Genomic DNA, 16,334 nt, shown 5'->3' with positions numbered 1-16,334 from the left:
AAATAAATTATCAATAAAATGATAATTGCTAGTTATTGTTAGTTAAAGTAAACGTTAGTAAATGTTAGTAAATGTTAGTTACATTCGTTCCATCATGAACTCCAATTAAGAAAATACTAAGTGATGAAAATAAGCTCAGCTCTTGTAAGTTGTATCCAGTTGAATGTAGTATCAACTAGTTGTAGATCTATAATGTTTAACTGAGGATTCCTATTAATTAACCAAGTAAGTAAAATGATTAGACTCAAATGATCTATCCAGTAAGCTCAAGGATAATGCCGTACCGGCAATATATTAAATTCCCGGCGTTAGGAACTTGTAAATTATTGGGCGCCTAAGCACAGCTAACGCTCTCATCCACTCAGATTGCGGAACGTCCATTTGGCGCCAAAAGCCCTCCATATCGACCAATGGCTTGCCGTTTGACTCCTACATTGAACAGAAATAGATCCGAACAGGCCACGACGATTTCCAATAAAATCTCCATACCTGGTTGTCTAAGTGACCGATATTATTTACCTAATTTAGTACTTTTAACCTAAACATTCTGTTCCAGAATTGATTAAGATTTTAGACAAAACCAAGCATGCACTGTGACGTCACTATTGACACATTAAGTTTGCATTTCCTAATAGAAATAAAGAGTGACCGTGCATGTCATCAAATATTTGTTAAAGGTATATTAATTGTCTCTGAAATATATAGTTTGTATACATGCATTTATTGCATCATATCCATTAATTATTAATATGATAATACGAAATGTCATTAGTTTTCACGATCTGTCAAATTCTGCCAGTGTTCTGTGCATAACCTGAGTATCATTTAACCAGTAAAAAACTTATCCATGTTATGGTTTTAAGTGTTTTAAGCATTTATAATTTATAGTGAGTGTTATTTGTGTAAGAAAGAGTTCTATAGCTGTAAACAAAAAAAAGGGGGGGGGGTATTCATATTACAATATTATAATAATAAAGATGCTCTTATAAAAACGTTTGCTATAATTTTCTGTAATTCTGTAATTAACTGTAACCAGCAAAAACTAACAACACTATTTTACATGTAAGATGTAAATTGGCCAGAAATTAAGGTCGACATAATTGGTGGGTGGACCCTTTTTAAACTTAGACTGTACCGAAGATCAGTGGATATCGCACTGGACTTTTAATCCAGAGGTCGAGGGTTAGAATCCCACCGGGAATTTGCTTATTTTACTACTTTTGATGTAAACATATAAAATGAAAACCTATATTCCTTACATAGACTATAAGTAAGAACTTGATTGGCAATATTTTGTAAATCAAAGGGTAAAATGGAATTATCAGAAAATTAATGTAAAATATGAATCACCAAACACTTTATTTAATTATTTAATTCAATACAAATGCGTTGTTTTTAATGTTTACTGTTTTATTGATTACTCTACGATTACAACCAGGCAATATAAGATGGTTTCATTTAGAAAAATAAATTCCTGTATATCGTCCTGTGGTTTAAAACTGATGGTATGAACAGGTAATTTTATTGACTGTGAATTGTGATACCTTTACTTTACAAACAGTATGAAATTCGCTGTGAAAATGGTCGAAATAGTATAAGGCAAATCACTGTAATCTTTTGTTGTTCCACGATAAGTTTGATAATTTATAAAATGTTGCGTTTTCGTGACAGACGGTCATTAAAAAGTCTCAGAGAGGTATACATACCAATTTGAAGCACATTGAAGATACTGCTTTTCGCCCGGCGCAACAGTATCATTATCATCATCATTATCATCATCGATATATATATATAAGCAGTCCCCGTAGCGCAGTGGATAGCGCGCTGGACTTCTAATCCAGAGGTCGTGGGTTCGAATCCCACCGGGGATGTTTTTTTATTGGTTGTTACTAATAGTCTAGACTTGATGAATGGTGATATTGATTGGTAGCTATGTCCCAATAAAAATGAATTATAAACCGACCTAAATCTATCGTGGCCACAAAATGCGAACATTTGAAAACACAAAGATACAACGAAGACAAACACTGTTGCGTCGGGGAGAAAAGCAGTTTGTAGATGATGATAATGATGCTGGTGCTGCTGCTGATGATGATGATGGACAAAGACAACATTGTTTTACACAGAAGTTTACATATTTAATTTTACTTAGCATTGATAATTTTACTCCAGAAACACAAAACTCTTGCTTTCACTTGTAGGACTAATGGAAATAAGCCTTACTCACCATAAACCATACAATTAGGTATTGAAGCTTTTAAATTCAAAAATAAACTTACGAAAATACAACTGAAATTTCTCTAAAATTTGAACATGTACGAATCCCCAAACTTCACTTCCATAAAGAAAGATAGTAAAACCATTGAGTTGAATAAATGTAGTTGCAACGAAATGGGTGGACATAATTTACGGGACTTTTGGATAACAGATAACATTGCTCTTCTAGCATTATCAAAAAAGAATATTTTTTGATTTCAAAAATTTACAATTATAACTAAAAAGTACTTCAAGGTAAGTAAAGTTATCTACTAAATCAAGCTTTTTACCATTGTACACAAAATCATAATCATCTTTAGGTTTTGACTTACTTAAAACCTATATTTTATTCTTAGCTTCATTTACAACAAGATTCCATATATAACAGTAATCGCTCATAGCATTTAAGGCATTTTGCAAATCAGTTTTGCTTTCTGCTTAAAGTATTGTATCATCAGCATATAACAAAGAAACAATTTAACATAAACATCAATGACATCGTCACTAAGACATTCACGAGTTGCGTTAGAGATATTGACAAGTCCTGAGTATTTATAGATACAAATTCTGACAAATCGCTCAAAAAGATAGAAAACAAAATTGGTGAAAGATTTTCACCTTGACTTACACCGGTAAAACTAGTAAAGAAACTAGTCAACTCACAGTTTACTTTAACGCAAGATTTAGCCTTACTGTACATATTGTGGATTATACCAATGCACTTACCATCAATATTATGTGACAAAAGTTTGTGTCATAAATTAAATCGATTAACAGAATCAAATGCCTTCCTATAGTCAACAAATGCACAGTAAAGCTTGAATAATAATCAATTAAAATATATGTTCAGTGGTACCATATTGTGATCTGAACCTAGCTTGTTCTTCGTGAAGTATCAGTAAGAACTAACAATATAACATTTGTTTAAGTAGACGGAAAGTACAAGTATTAAAGTTGAACTCTTTTACACTAGACACTTTATACACTACACATGTAATCAAAACATTAAAGATACACTATGCTCATATTTGATTAGAAATATAGATAATTGTTTGACAGTTTGTTTGTAAATATAAAATACAAATGTTTTGACTTCACACAAGGTAGAAGTCATGTTGAAAATTCTACACACTAAAATTTACATTTCTGTGATTTCTTTTTTTATTATTCAAGGATAAGCATTGTATATTATATAACAACAACAAACAACAACAAAATCAATTCACCACAACTGATCAATATGTGAAATGTAAAACAAATGTCAGTCAGGTTGTTTCTTAGGTTCGATAGTATACGTTAATATAAAATTAAACTTGTTTATAACGATACAACTCTACATTCTGAACAAATCTCTCACACTTGGTGTCACGTGTCCTATAGGTGTCTTTGATCGACCTGTAAATTATGTGAGAAGAGAAAAAAAAACTCTGAAATAAGTTTTCTAAAATAAAATAATATTATAAATACTGAAAGTGAGAAAACAACAAAAAATAAATGGTTTCAAAAAGAAAATCTTAGAAATTGTTTACTTGATAAACTGTTCAAAAGAGACAATTGTCACGCGCTGGCATATGATAATACACCATCACAAAAGATAAGCTTTGCGGCATGGCCTAGTGGTTAACGCGTCGGACAATTATCTCATGCTGCATATGCTCAAACCCCATCAGGGAGAAGCCGTTGTTTCATTAAACTTTACATTTATTGCTCAATACTGGTTGGTTCCGGGAAAGGATCAAATAGTGTGTTTATTAGCTTATTACACAATCGAAGTCTAAATTAAATTCTATAAAAACTAAAACGAAAATTCTTCAGTACATGTACAAGTAATTTAGTTATTATTTTATGCTTTATATAACATAACCTCTTCATGTTCTTAAAAATAAATGACTGCTCTTACTTTATAAAAAAACCATTTAATTCAGACAAATTCTAACAAAAAATGAGATGTTTTGTTCTTTAAAAACAAGGAATCAAAGGTCCAACAGACAAGAGACTGAAACACTCACGCGTGGTCATTTCAATTCAAATCACATACATGTATCAATAAAATAATAATAATAACAATAATAATAATAATAATAATAATAATAATAATAACAATAATAATAATAATAATAATAAGAAGAAGAATAATAATTATAAGAAGAAGAAGAATAAAATAATAATAACAAGATATGTTTGTAAAACATGTATGCCCTCTATCGGCAGCCAATTTGTCATGTGATCAGGTTATTATGCATGACTTCTGACCCAGTGAACAAGCAATTAATTAGAGGTTAATACTTGGTTGCTGCTCGCCATTATGCGATAATGGCCCGAAGATGTGCATAATGGCCTGAGGGCCGCAGGCCCGAAGGACATTATGAACTCAAGGGCCATTATCGCATAATGGCGAGCAGCAACCAAGTATTAACGTCTTTAATACCTATGTCCGAAATACGGCGTTTAGACATCGCCGCTAATCTTTGTTGTCGCCCTTTCTAAGAAAAGGACAGTTGTCAATGTAAACAGATATCTGTCAAACTGTTACACAAAACAACACAACATAAAATAAGAAAATGTTGTTTTATTGTTGTTTTATCGATAATACAGAATACTACTCTTCACATTTTTGTAAGAATTACATTCACATCTAGTGCCAGTTATTTTTATGAAGTTTTGTGCCTTCAAGAACGGTTTCTGAGACTGAAATACGAAAGATCCGACCTTTTCGTACAGTCAATCTAAAATCATTTTGGAATTTCTGAAGGTCGTGTATTGTCTTAAGTTTATAAATCTTTAATGATAAGCTTTGCTGATTGTGCTTAATTATGTCGTTTAAACTTTAAAAAAATTGTGTGCAAGTGACTAGAGTTTATTCAACGTCAGTAGCCATATTGAAAGTCACTGGGAGTTGCTGACGTCATTCACTCGCCCATTATCGAAAAAAAATGCCGAGTAGCAAGGCGGCCAAAATTGCATAGTGACCTAGATCTTGCCATAATGGCCCTGAAATACCCTAGATTTTGTTACTATATATAGTAACATAGGTATTAATAAGGGTTATCTAGTATCTACTGATCATGACTAGTCACAAGGTAATAATTATTGTGACCCCATAGGTTTTGTGCAGCAATTAAAGTTATTAAAAATCTTACCAAATAATATATACATAAATTTTATGAATCACATAGGCCTCATTAATGACAGCCAAGTTGTTACATATTACATAAGACCTTCAAATGCGTATACCAAACAACATAAAAATATCAACCAAGGCAACTTGAGTTGTTGAGTTATTGGTCAGAAACGGTCATTAAGTACAAGGTCACTATGACATTGACCCCTTGACCCCAAAATCAATAGGGGTCATGTACTGGTCATGACCAATCATCATATCAAGTTTGACGTTCCTAGGCCTAAGGGTTCTTTAGTTATTGATCGGAAACTGTTTTTACCTACAAGGTCAATGTGACCTTGACCTTTGACCCCTTGACCCCAAAATAAATAGTGTTTTTCTGCTGGTCATGACCATTCATCATACCAAGTTTGAAGTTCTTAGGACTAAGGGTTCTTTAGTGATTGATCGGAGACCCTTTTAACCTACAAGGTCAATGTGACCTTGACCTTTGACCCCTTGACCCCAAAATCAATAGGGGTCATCTGCTGGTCATGACTAATCATGATACCAAGTTTGAAGTACCTAGACCTAAGAGTTCTTTATTTATTGATCAGAAACCGTTTTAACATACAAGGTCAATGTGACCTTGACCTTCCCTCTTGACCCCAATATCAATAGGGGTCATCTGATGGTCATGACCAATCATCATACCAAGTTTGAAGTACCTAGGCCTAAGCGTTCTTAAGTTATTGATCAGAAACCGTTTTTACCTAAAAGGTCAATGTGACCTTGACCTTTGACCCCTTGACCCCAAAATCAATAGGGGTCATCTGCTGGTCATGACCAATCGCCATACCAAGTTTGAAGTTCCTCGGCCTAAGGGTTCTTGAGTTATTGATCGGAAACTGTTTTTACATATAAGGTCAATGTGACCTTGACCTTTGACCCCTTGACCCCAAAATCAATAGGGGTCATCTACTGATCATGACCAATCACCATACCAAGTTTAATGTTCCTAGGCCTAAGGTTTCTTTAGTTATTGATCGGAAACCGTTTTTACCTACAAGGTCAATGTGACCTTGACCTTTCACCCCTTGACCCAAAATCAATAGGGGTCATCTGCTGGTCATGGCCAATCACCATATCAAGTTTGAAGTTCCTAGGCCTAAGCGTTCTTTAGTTATTGATCGGAAACTGTTTTATTATACAAGGTAAATGTGACCTTGACCTTTGACACATTGACCCCAAAATCAATAGGGGTCATTTACTGGTCATGACCAATCACCACACCAAGTTTGAAGTTCCTAGGCCTAAGGGTTCTTTAGTTATCACTCGGAAACCATTTGGTCTACGGACCGACGGACCGACAGACCGACGGACCGACAAGTGCAAAGCAATATACCCCCTCTTCTTCGAAGTGGGGGCATAATGATAATAGTAGGCCTAATGATAAATAGAAATAAAAATCATTTAAATTTTCACACGACGATTCGTCATATCATGGGATATTGTATATCAAAGCTACAAGAAATCAATATGTCATATAAATATTTTTAACATAACAGAACCCGTTTGTTTCTACAACAGAAAAAAACCTGAATAATAGCAATAAAGAAGACTTACAGTATGAAACATACTCATCTGGTGGTAGTGGTCTACTTGTAACTAAATAATTGTTCACGAGTGGATATGAAGAGCTACCTTAAAAATGAAATTATACAAACTAGTAGCAACATTCAAATGTAACATATCCAAATATATGTCAAATGTCAGCAAATAGATTACATTAAACACATACATAAAATTTGATTATCAATATCTACCTATTGAGTTCTAAGTGATTAAGTATGATATTTTATAATTCTAACACTCCTATTGGTTTTGTCACTATAGACAAAGAAGAAAAAACCGGTGTTTAACTGCCAATAAACACTGGTTCGGGACTACTTGTATACGTAGCTGTTATGTTTTCTCCCTCGATGATATAGTTTACTAACAATAAAAGAAAATTTTCATTTATGTTTTCAGTTCTTATAATGTTTTCTTTTCATACAATACCGAAATAATATCTCACATACACTAACGCCACAAATTTGATCCATATCATTTAATAGATATTTTGACAAAACGGCGCCAATCCGTAAGCAGTGTAAGGACGTCATCCTAAGTATACAACTCATTCATAAACGCTGACGTCATTTCAAACATACTTTTATATGATCTAAAACAATTTCATAAATATGTAATATCGTAGAATGTCACTCACACTGAGCATCAACATCCATATTTAATAAGTTCGTGATTTCTGTTCATGTATGATAAAACGTGCTATCAAGATAGCGATTTCACTTAAATAAGGAAAAAATACACGATAACGTACATAGATCCTGGTCGCGTTTTCCATGGAAAGAATAGCCAGCAAATATATCATAGTGACGCATCACTTCTGAAGGCTTAAAATACAAGACAAAAATACAAGAAGCATAGATTCTATATGTTCTTTAAAAATTAAAGTTTTACCACTGTAACATTTATACATTTCATAAAAAGCGTTTAACTTCTTTAGTAACTTCTTTAAAGTGAAACAATGTGTTTGGCCTAAACTAAAAAAGGGTAAATAAATGGGAGTAACGTTATACAAAAACTGAATATTGAGGAGTATTCATAGCTGTTAATTCCTGTGTACAGTATTCAATTTTAAAATCCAAAATATCATATGTGGTGTTCTTTGTATGGCCACCTTGCTTTAAGCGAGTCATAACGGTGCATCTAAATACACCGTTTGAATATCCTAGATCGATGCACTTTTATTTAATTCTATCAAGGCCCAGGTGGACTTTACATTATGACCTATAAAGGGTGTGGCAAGTAGATCTCACAAATGTACGACAATTAACAAATGTTGAAATTCCAATGTCAATGCATTATGATAAATGACCACTTTTGTTTTGTTACCACAGGACCTATCTAACCGTTTGACCTGAAAAAGAATTGATTGAGCCTGTTCATGGATAGTACCTTTAAGTGCAATCTACCGTCAACGCCCCCTAACACCGGCTTAAACAGAATTCAAAATTTAAACATGAAATTGTAAAATTTTGAATTTAGTAACGTCCGTAGAATTATTTGTAAGCCTACAAAGTTTGAAGTTCTTAGGTCAGTTCACTTTAATAAAGTGACCTGTAATATGTTTAGTTATTACATGTCGCAGTGACATGTTCCTTTGCCTTTGTCGTTTTGATCTGAGAAAGAATATGGGATAAATAATTCATACACGTGCATCTTAACGATTAAATGTCCCATGTCAATGCACTGTTGTTACACATTAAGTTTTATCTTCTGTAATTACATGTCCTATTTACCTAGACCTTTGATAATGGGTGTTCAGAATTCATCAAGATGCATCCACATATTACGATTCACTGTTTTGTACGAATTGATGTTAATGATAACGAAACCAAAAGATAAACCATCGCCGACGGTTGTGTCATGTTATCAGCTCCGCTTGGAGCTTATAACAAATAAGGAGATACCGCCCGATTATGTTTCAATAAGTGAGGAGACAAAAAAGAAACCAAACTGCGTGATAACAATCAACACTACACACGTGTATTGAATTGATATAATGTCCCAGCCGTTTCACTTTTTCTAAAGGAATTTTCATATACCAGGAACAATATTTTGATAAGAATTTCAAGAGAACAAATTCTAATACCTCTCCCGTTGTTCTGCTTCGGGATATTTCGTTATTTCCATTTTCTATGTCATTCTTCGCTTCTCCGTTTTGTAAACGTCTATAAACTGTCTGTTCTTGGCGACATTTTAATGCACTCCAATGACATGCTTTGTCATTTTCCAAATTACAATCTGTAAGCAGATGTCCAGTTTCGGAAACACCGTTATCGCATTTTGAACAAGACTCGTTTTCTACCTTATTTGAATCTTCTGCAACGTCGACAACTTTTTCTACTTTCTGAAATGGACAGTTTTGTACGTGCATCCAATATTCAGCTTTGTTCTTTCCTGTGAATATGTAATCACAGCCGTATTCCTCATTTAGAAATTTAACTGTGCTATGTTTGTGTAATATTTCCAACAACGCCATTAAATACGTTGTTCTTGTAAATTTGTAAACTTAAATTCTACATTATATCAAACGAGATAAGTTTGAGTATAGTTTTAAATCAAAATGTATGTACTGCAGAGACAGTATTTCGACACAGTATGGCTGTCGTAATTGTAAACATGACGGATAAAATATTTTGATAGCATGATAACATTATAAATGTAAGATATGCTGATGGCTTTCGTTTTAGTTTAGCCTTTTTGCAATTATTTAGGTGAAAATATTATTAATAGTACCTTTTCATTTGATCAATCGAGAGACACGAGTTATGGATAGATGCTAATTTCAATTACTTCATGTTTGTAACATAGCGAAACATTCGAATGGATGATGGTGATACAGCTCATACCTTCCAGTTGAGCAATCAAGCAAAGCCTCTACTTAATAAAATAAACAGCGTATATAAATATAATAAGCTTACAAATTTATAAACCAATGTACATGTATAATCTTTTGCTACGTACATTAGATAACGCAAAGGTAACACAAATAGATAAGATTATATTGATCTTGATATACATAATCATATTTACAGCACGTTTTATTATAACTCGAGGACGAGATATCGAACTGAAAACAAAATGGCGCGCTGAAAATTAAATTCACATTTGACAACTTACAATTACAGACATGGAGTCGTCTGTTTCTTTAGGATCGGACTTAGTTCAGAACTGCAACGTTTGCTCAGATGAAAATAAAAATGCTGACGGTTTTTGTGCTAATTGCCTGGAGTACATGTGTTCAAAATGTTTTACTTACCATTGTAAATTCAAACAAATGAGAAATCATGAATTTATCGGCAAGGATAAAATGCCATCACGGAACATATCTAGTGATACTGTTGACAGTAAATGCGAATGTGATAACGAAGATGACGTACAGTTTTACTGTGAAGGTCATGGAAAACTTCTGTGTGCAAATTGCATTACGACGCATCATAAGTGTTGTACATTCTTTAACTTATCTTATTCCTCAAAGGATATAGACAAATCTGAGGATTATTCTAAACTACTAAACGAATTAACTGCTGCTGAAAATGTATATGAAATGAACAAAGTTAATTCCCAGAAAAACAGAGAGATGTGTAATGAATCGTTTCAAAATGTGTTTGATAAATTGCAGTGTTTGAAAAAACATTTGCAAGACACACTGCATGCAGTTGAGGCATTAGAGGAGAAAACTAAAGACAAACAGAAACAACATGAACAGCAGTATCAAGATATTGAAAAACTGAATGGAACCGCAATAAATAATATAAGGTTAAAAAAATATGATTTAACTCTGCTGCAAGAAATGTCCCAATGCAGAAATCTTTTCATTGCTATGCATAGGACGAAGTCATTTCTAAACGATCTAAAGCTAAAAATGGAAAATATAAATAAAGATAATATTAAGAATACATACGGATTTGCTCCAAATGAACTGTTGGGAATCCGTGCTAACAAAATGGTGTTAATGTTGGTACGCTCAATACAACTGGAAACCTTCAGACAACGAAAAATTTTTCTAAACGTCTAGAGTACCCTGAATACGTTTTTCCAAAATGCATAGCAGTTACTGATGACACTATCATCATTGCTGATTATGTGCACAAGGTATTGGAGAAGGTTACTTATGACGGATCCGGACCAGAGAACCAAATTAAGCTTTCATCAGGTCCTTGGGATATAGCAAAGATCAGTGATACAAGTATTGTGGTAACTCAGCCCGAAGAGGGAAAACTTACATTTGTTAATTTTGACGAGGCGTCTATTCGTATCTATAAAGAAATAGATGTGAATTGCAGATGTGAAGGTATAGCGTATGATAGCGACAAAGTGTATATTGCTTCCACAAAGCCAGCTGCAATTGTAATATACGGTGTCAGTCAAGCTAAGGAGGTAAACAGAATAGAACTTGACGAAAATGGCCATTCCTTGTTTCAGCAACCTGCATATGTAAACATCTATCCCGAGAAAAAATTGATATGTGTCACTGACAGAAAATCAAACAAAGTTTTCATATTTAACTGTTCTGGCTCTTTATCAAGAGTTTTTGAATCAAATGATATGGAAATGCCGTTGCATGTTTCGTTTAGGAATGAAACCGTTGTTGTCCTCGGCTATCAGTCAAATACAGTGAACATTATTTCACTTGATGAAAGGAAAAAGTCTGCTTTTGATAACAGATTTCTAAGAAACCTTTGCATTGAGGAGTTATTTTCCGACTCCGCATTTGCTTCGAATGCATGCTGGAGGTACTGCATAGGAAGATATTTGACACTTATCTGCAAAAGTTCCACCTATTGATAAAATCATACGGCTTGATAGAAAATGCCAGTAAACATATCTGAGTTTTTCTTTACAAAGGACAAAAATTTCATTTGATTTGCATCGACAAGATTTATTTATTTTAAAGATTTATTAATAATTCAGTTGTGTTATCAAAACCATTAAATATGCAGTCTGTAGGGCAAGGTACAAACAAGTAAGAAGGACACACGTAAACTTGTCGTGAATGATAAATGTGTTTATATTTAGACGTACCTTGGTATATTCAGAACTACCAGTCCTTTGTTGTTTATTAGTGACTAAAAGGACGTGCTCATTTAGCAAACCGAAATTAAGCGGCAAATGTTAAATGTTTTATTGACAGGCTTTTAAGCTGTGATACTACAAGTTGTCAATTTTATGTATTTATAAAGCATTCCTGATGGCAGTGTAAATAAACTGATAGTTAAGTTTGAGATAACGGAGTTCTTGTTTATGATATGTTACGATTTATAGATAAATACGAATAGAATATTTGGGTTCAATTCAACGATTATTATTATCATTATGCAGTTCCACCTTTAAGAAGATTTCATCATACGTTCTCATTTATCGGAGGTCTATTTAAGACCAATATAAATGGAACTTTGAGAGTTTTGTTATTTTACGTTTTCTTCTGAAAACAAGGCAAATATACATTTTAGTGTAGTTTGATCATATGAAAGGAATTATCAAAATGAGAATGCGACGTAGCAGCTGCAACACAATACCGAGCCTGACAGGAAGATGATAATGTCATCTCTTTTCTCATATGATTATATAACCAGACTTATCACGTGAACATTATATAGTAAATGAAATTGACATTCTGTTACACGTACATACTTTGTATTATCATATGTTTTTATTTGTTATGTTTACAACCTTTTATTGTGTTTATCGTCCTTGAGTTTCAGCACGTTGTGCATTTGTTATCCTTTTTTAAAAATACAGGTCTGTTCTATACATACAATTGTTGTTATCTTTAATGTTGCATGTTGCTGACATATTCCAAATATACTAGACAATGATGATTTAATCCTTAAATATGAATTGGCTCTATTAAAGCAAGGAAGTAATCCTTTAGTAAATGCGCAAAGCTATCGTAACTTTGCAGTAAGAGCGTTACCTTTTTTTATTTAGTTTTTGTTAGTAGTCGTAAGTAAACACATATTTATAGCTTCACGGCACTCTTTTTTATGTTAAAAAGTCAAAGTACTGTCAACTGTTGCATCTAATAGGAAATTAGTTGTCAATGTACTCAAAAAATTATAAAAAATATTCACTTCAAATTAATAATCACAATAATTGGCATTATGCGAAATCTTGTATTTTAATAATGCTTTTTATTAGAGGGGAGATAATCATGTCTTATTATAATGTTCATTGGGTTATACTAGTTTCCTCCCTTTTTGAAATCTCTGGAAAAGGTAAAGCCGTTCTCGTAATTGCTAGAGTATTTTAATCATAATGTTTAATTTAAACGATCAAAATATTGTATGTTTGTGTAATTATGTTTTACGAATATACTATTCATATTGACATGCTATTGAAATAGTTTATTTTGCATGTGAAAATGCTGAAAATTTAATCTTTAATTTTCATCCTCAGAGCACATGTTCCAAAATGGAAAAAAATGGCTGCCAAAAAAAAAAAAAAAAAAAAAAAAAAAAAAAAAAAGATCGTAATACAACACCAATATGCTTTAGCCGATAGAAGGGTAATGCACAGGAAAATTAAATTTATCATGGAATGATTAATTATGCAATTCGCACACTGAATATGGGATAGGCCTAAATGAAATGCACTGAAAGACGATATGTCTTGATACCGGATATGAGTCATATCCGCGCGGATATGATTTTAAATACCGGATATGGCTTATATTTAATAGCGAATGTTAGTATAAATTATAAATTGCATGTTTTTATTATTATTTATTTAATTTTTGTTGCATATATTTGTATGATACTTCCGATTTCCGGAGTTATAAATATATGCACTAATGTTTGACTTGCCAATACGCCATATGGGCGCGCAGTCAAAAACAATTTTTTTTTGCCAAATGGGCCTTTATATTATGCCACATGGGCTTTTGTATGCATATATTTGTATGATACTTCCGACTTCCGGAGTTATAAATATATGCACTAATGTTTGACTAGCCAATACGCCATATGGGCGCGCAGTCAAAGTTTTTTTTGTGCCAAATGGGCCTTATTTTATGCCACATGGGCTTTTGTATGCATATATTTGTATAATACTTCCGACTTCCGGAGTTATAAATATATGCACTAATGTTTGACTTGCCAATGCGCCATATGGGCGCGCAGTCAAAAAATGTTTGTGCCAAATGGGCCTGTACAGTATGCCAAATGGGTTTTGTATGCATATATTTGCATGATATTTTTGATTTCCGGAATTATAAATATATATTCTTATGTTTGACTTACCTTTCGCCATATTGGCATGCAAAATAATAATAATAATAATTTGTGCCAAATGGGCCTTTTTATCATGCCAAATGGGTTTTTTGTTCACATATATTTGTATGATAGGTCTGACTTAAGGAGTTATAATTTATTCTTTAATTTTTGACTTGCCAATACGCCACATGTGCGAGCAGTCACAATTTGTTATAAATCCCAAATGGGGTTTTTATCATTTTATTTATATATATAGATCTAAATATATTATTTGTATGAATCTATAAATTTGGAGTAAACAGTATAATTCTATTTCAAGATATATTTAAAATCACAAAACAAAAATGTTTTATACCAAATGGGCATCAATTATAATAATCAAATAAATTCTGTAATGATTAATATAGTTACTTTTAAAGTAAATTAATATGTATTTAATTTTGACTCCATTAATGAGGTCCATTAATAATATTGTATGCCAAATGGGCTTCTATTCAGATTTATAATGTGTTATGCGTTGCGCACATAAATGGAGGTTTTTATAACATTTATTGAACTTGTAGTTATCATAACATTTATTTTGATTTCATAAACTGCCAATATGCCACGTGGAAGAGGTGCCTCACGTCGTCGTGGAAATCTTAGGCAACAGGTTGATCATATGAGAAACCAGACCCGTTCACAATCTCATCCTAGGCATGTTTCACCTTCCCAACCAGAACCACAGCACAGGGCAAACTTACATGACATGGTCAGCTTACAACAAGCACAAGATACCCCCACGTACCCTCAAGCTGTACCACAAACATGAATCAAATGCCAGTTTCATTAAATCAACCATCGGTTTCGACCATGCCACAGCAAATTCTACACCAGCAACAACAATTTTATTCCTACAAGTACATTGTATCCTTCTCAGGATGACTCAGGCGCAATACATGATGCAGTTTCCTGTGCCCTGCAACCACAGTCACATCTACGGCATTCAGCAACCTCCGGAACAACTGCAGTCTCAACTACCTATGGAGCAACAACTGCAACCTCAGCCACCCTTGGAACCTCAGCCATTATTTGAACCACACACATACGGTAACTTTAATTCTGTTTCTTCTGATATTTCTCTCCATGTTTCAGATAATTTAAAACAGAAAATTTGGAATGGAGAATTTATTGAACTTTCTCAACTTCTTCAAGTAGCTCAAAAAAAGATCAAGAAACTACAATATTTCATTTAGTAACGATAAGATTTCAGTTCTTCAAAAAAATCTAACCAACAACAAGTTGTTTCAATAGAACAGTGGACAGACTGTTTTTTAATTTTTACTGTACATTTACACAGACCGTCACCCGGACCAAGCTAAGCAACTTTTGCATTATATGCACACAATTCGTATGCATCTAAGAGACATAAGTATGGGTTGTTAATATATGATGAGCAATTCAGGCTCCGTAAGTCGAAACATCCTTCTTCAAGTTGGGCAGTTATTGACATTGAATTATGGATGCTGTGTTTGACAGCACCAGTCAATCAAACTATTCAGCCAGTAACTTTGAAGCCTTGCTTTGAATTTAATAATAAAGGTTTTTGCCCAAAATTTAAATGCCCCTACCAACATAGATGTTTGAAATGTAAAGAATCTCATCCATCCATAAATTGTATAAAATCAGTTTCTGGAAATTTCAGGGGAGGACAAGCTAGTCCAAGAAGATTCGTTGCTCCACAGAGAACTGTGGGCTTTAGGCCAAACACCAGTAAACAATGATTTATTAAAATTTCACCTAGAAGGCTATGATAATCAATCAGATGCAAAATATTTACTTGATGGTTTTAATTTTGGTTTCAAGCTCCAGTATTCTGGTCCAAGACTTCCTATAAATTCAAAAAATTTAAAAATCTGTTTCCTATTATCCAGAAGTTTAAGGATAAACTTTTAAAAGAAAAACAACTTGGTCGTATTTTAGGCCCATTTAATAAAAAGCCATTACCTAACCTTAGGATAAACCCATGGGACTTGTGCCCAAAAAATCAGGTGGCTGGCGTCTTATTTCAAATCTTTCTCATCCTAACGGTTTTTCTGTTAATGATTTTATTGATCCGGATGTATGCTCTGTACAATATTCAAAATTTGATAATG

At 33.2% G+C, this 16,334-nt stretch overlaps 1 protein-coding gene and 1 non-coding gene across 3 annotated transcripts; one reads left to right on the top strand and one right to left on the bottom strand.

Moving 5' to 3' along the window:
• Positions 1 to 1,798: 1,798 nt before the first annotated feature.
• Trnar-ucu (transfer RNA arginine (anticodon UCU)) lies at positions 1,799 to 1,871 on the top strand. Its single transcript has one exon. It is a non-coding gene; the product is annotated as a tRNA-Arg (tRNA).
• A 1,347-nt stretch (positions 1,872 to 3,218) lies between these two features.
• LOC132735715 (uncharacterized) lies at positions 3,219 to 9,726 on the bottom strand. Of its 2 annotated transcripts, XM_060722701.1 has the most exons (4): positions 9,075 to 9,718; positions 7,740 to 7,812; positions 6,983 to 7,060; positions 3,219 to 3,651 (listed from the first exon to the last, which is right to left on the bottom strand). In XM_060722701.1, exons 1-4 carry the CDS (start codon positions 9,462 to 9,464, stop codon positions 3,590 to 3,592), a joined length of 603 nt encoding a protein of 200 aa, XP_060578684.1. In that variant the 5' UTR covers positions 9,465 to 9,718; the 3' UTR covers positions 3,219 to 3,589. The 2 variants fall into 2 exon arrangements, with proteins under 2 accessions (XP_060578684.1, XP_060578685.1); XM_060722702.1 differs by lacking the exon at positions 6,983 to 7,060 and having other exon boundaries at positions 9,075 to 9,726.
• Between the last annotated feature and the right edge of the window lie 6,608 nt (positions 9,727 to 16,334).

Source organism: Ruditapes philippinarum, unplaced genomic scaffold (assembly GCF_026571515.1).
Source record: "Ruditapes philippinarum isolate M1 unplaced genomic scaffold, ASM2657151v2 ctg2228_1_1_1_1, whole genome shotgun sequence".
Classification (NCBI taxonomy): Eukaryota; Metazoa; Mollusca; class Bivalvia; order Venerida; family Veneridae; genus Ruditapes; species Ruditapes philippinarum.
Note: the sequence above shows the minus strand (reverse complement) of the source record. Positions and strands in the feature narration are given on the sequence as shown.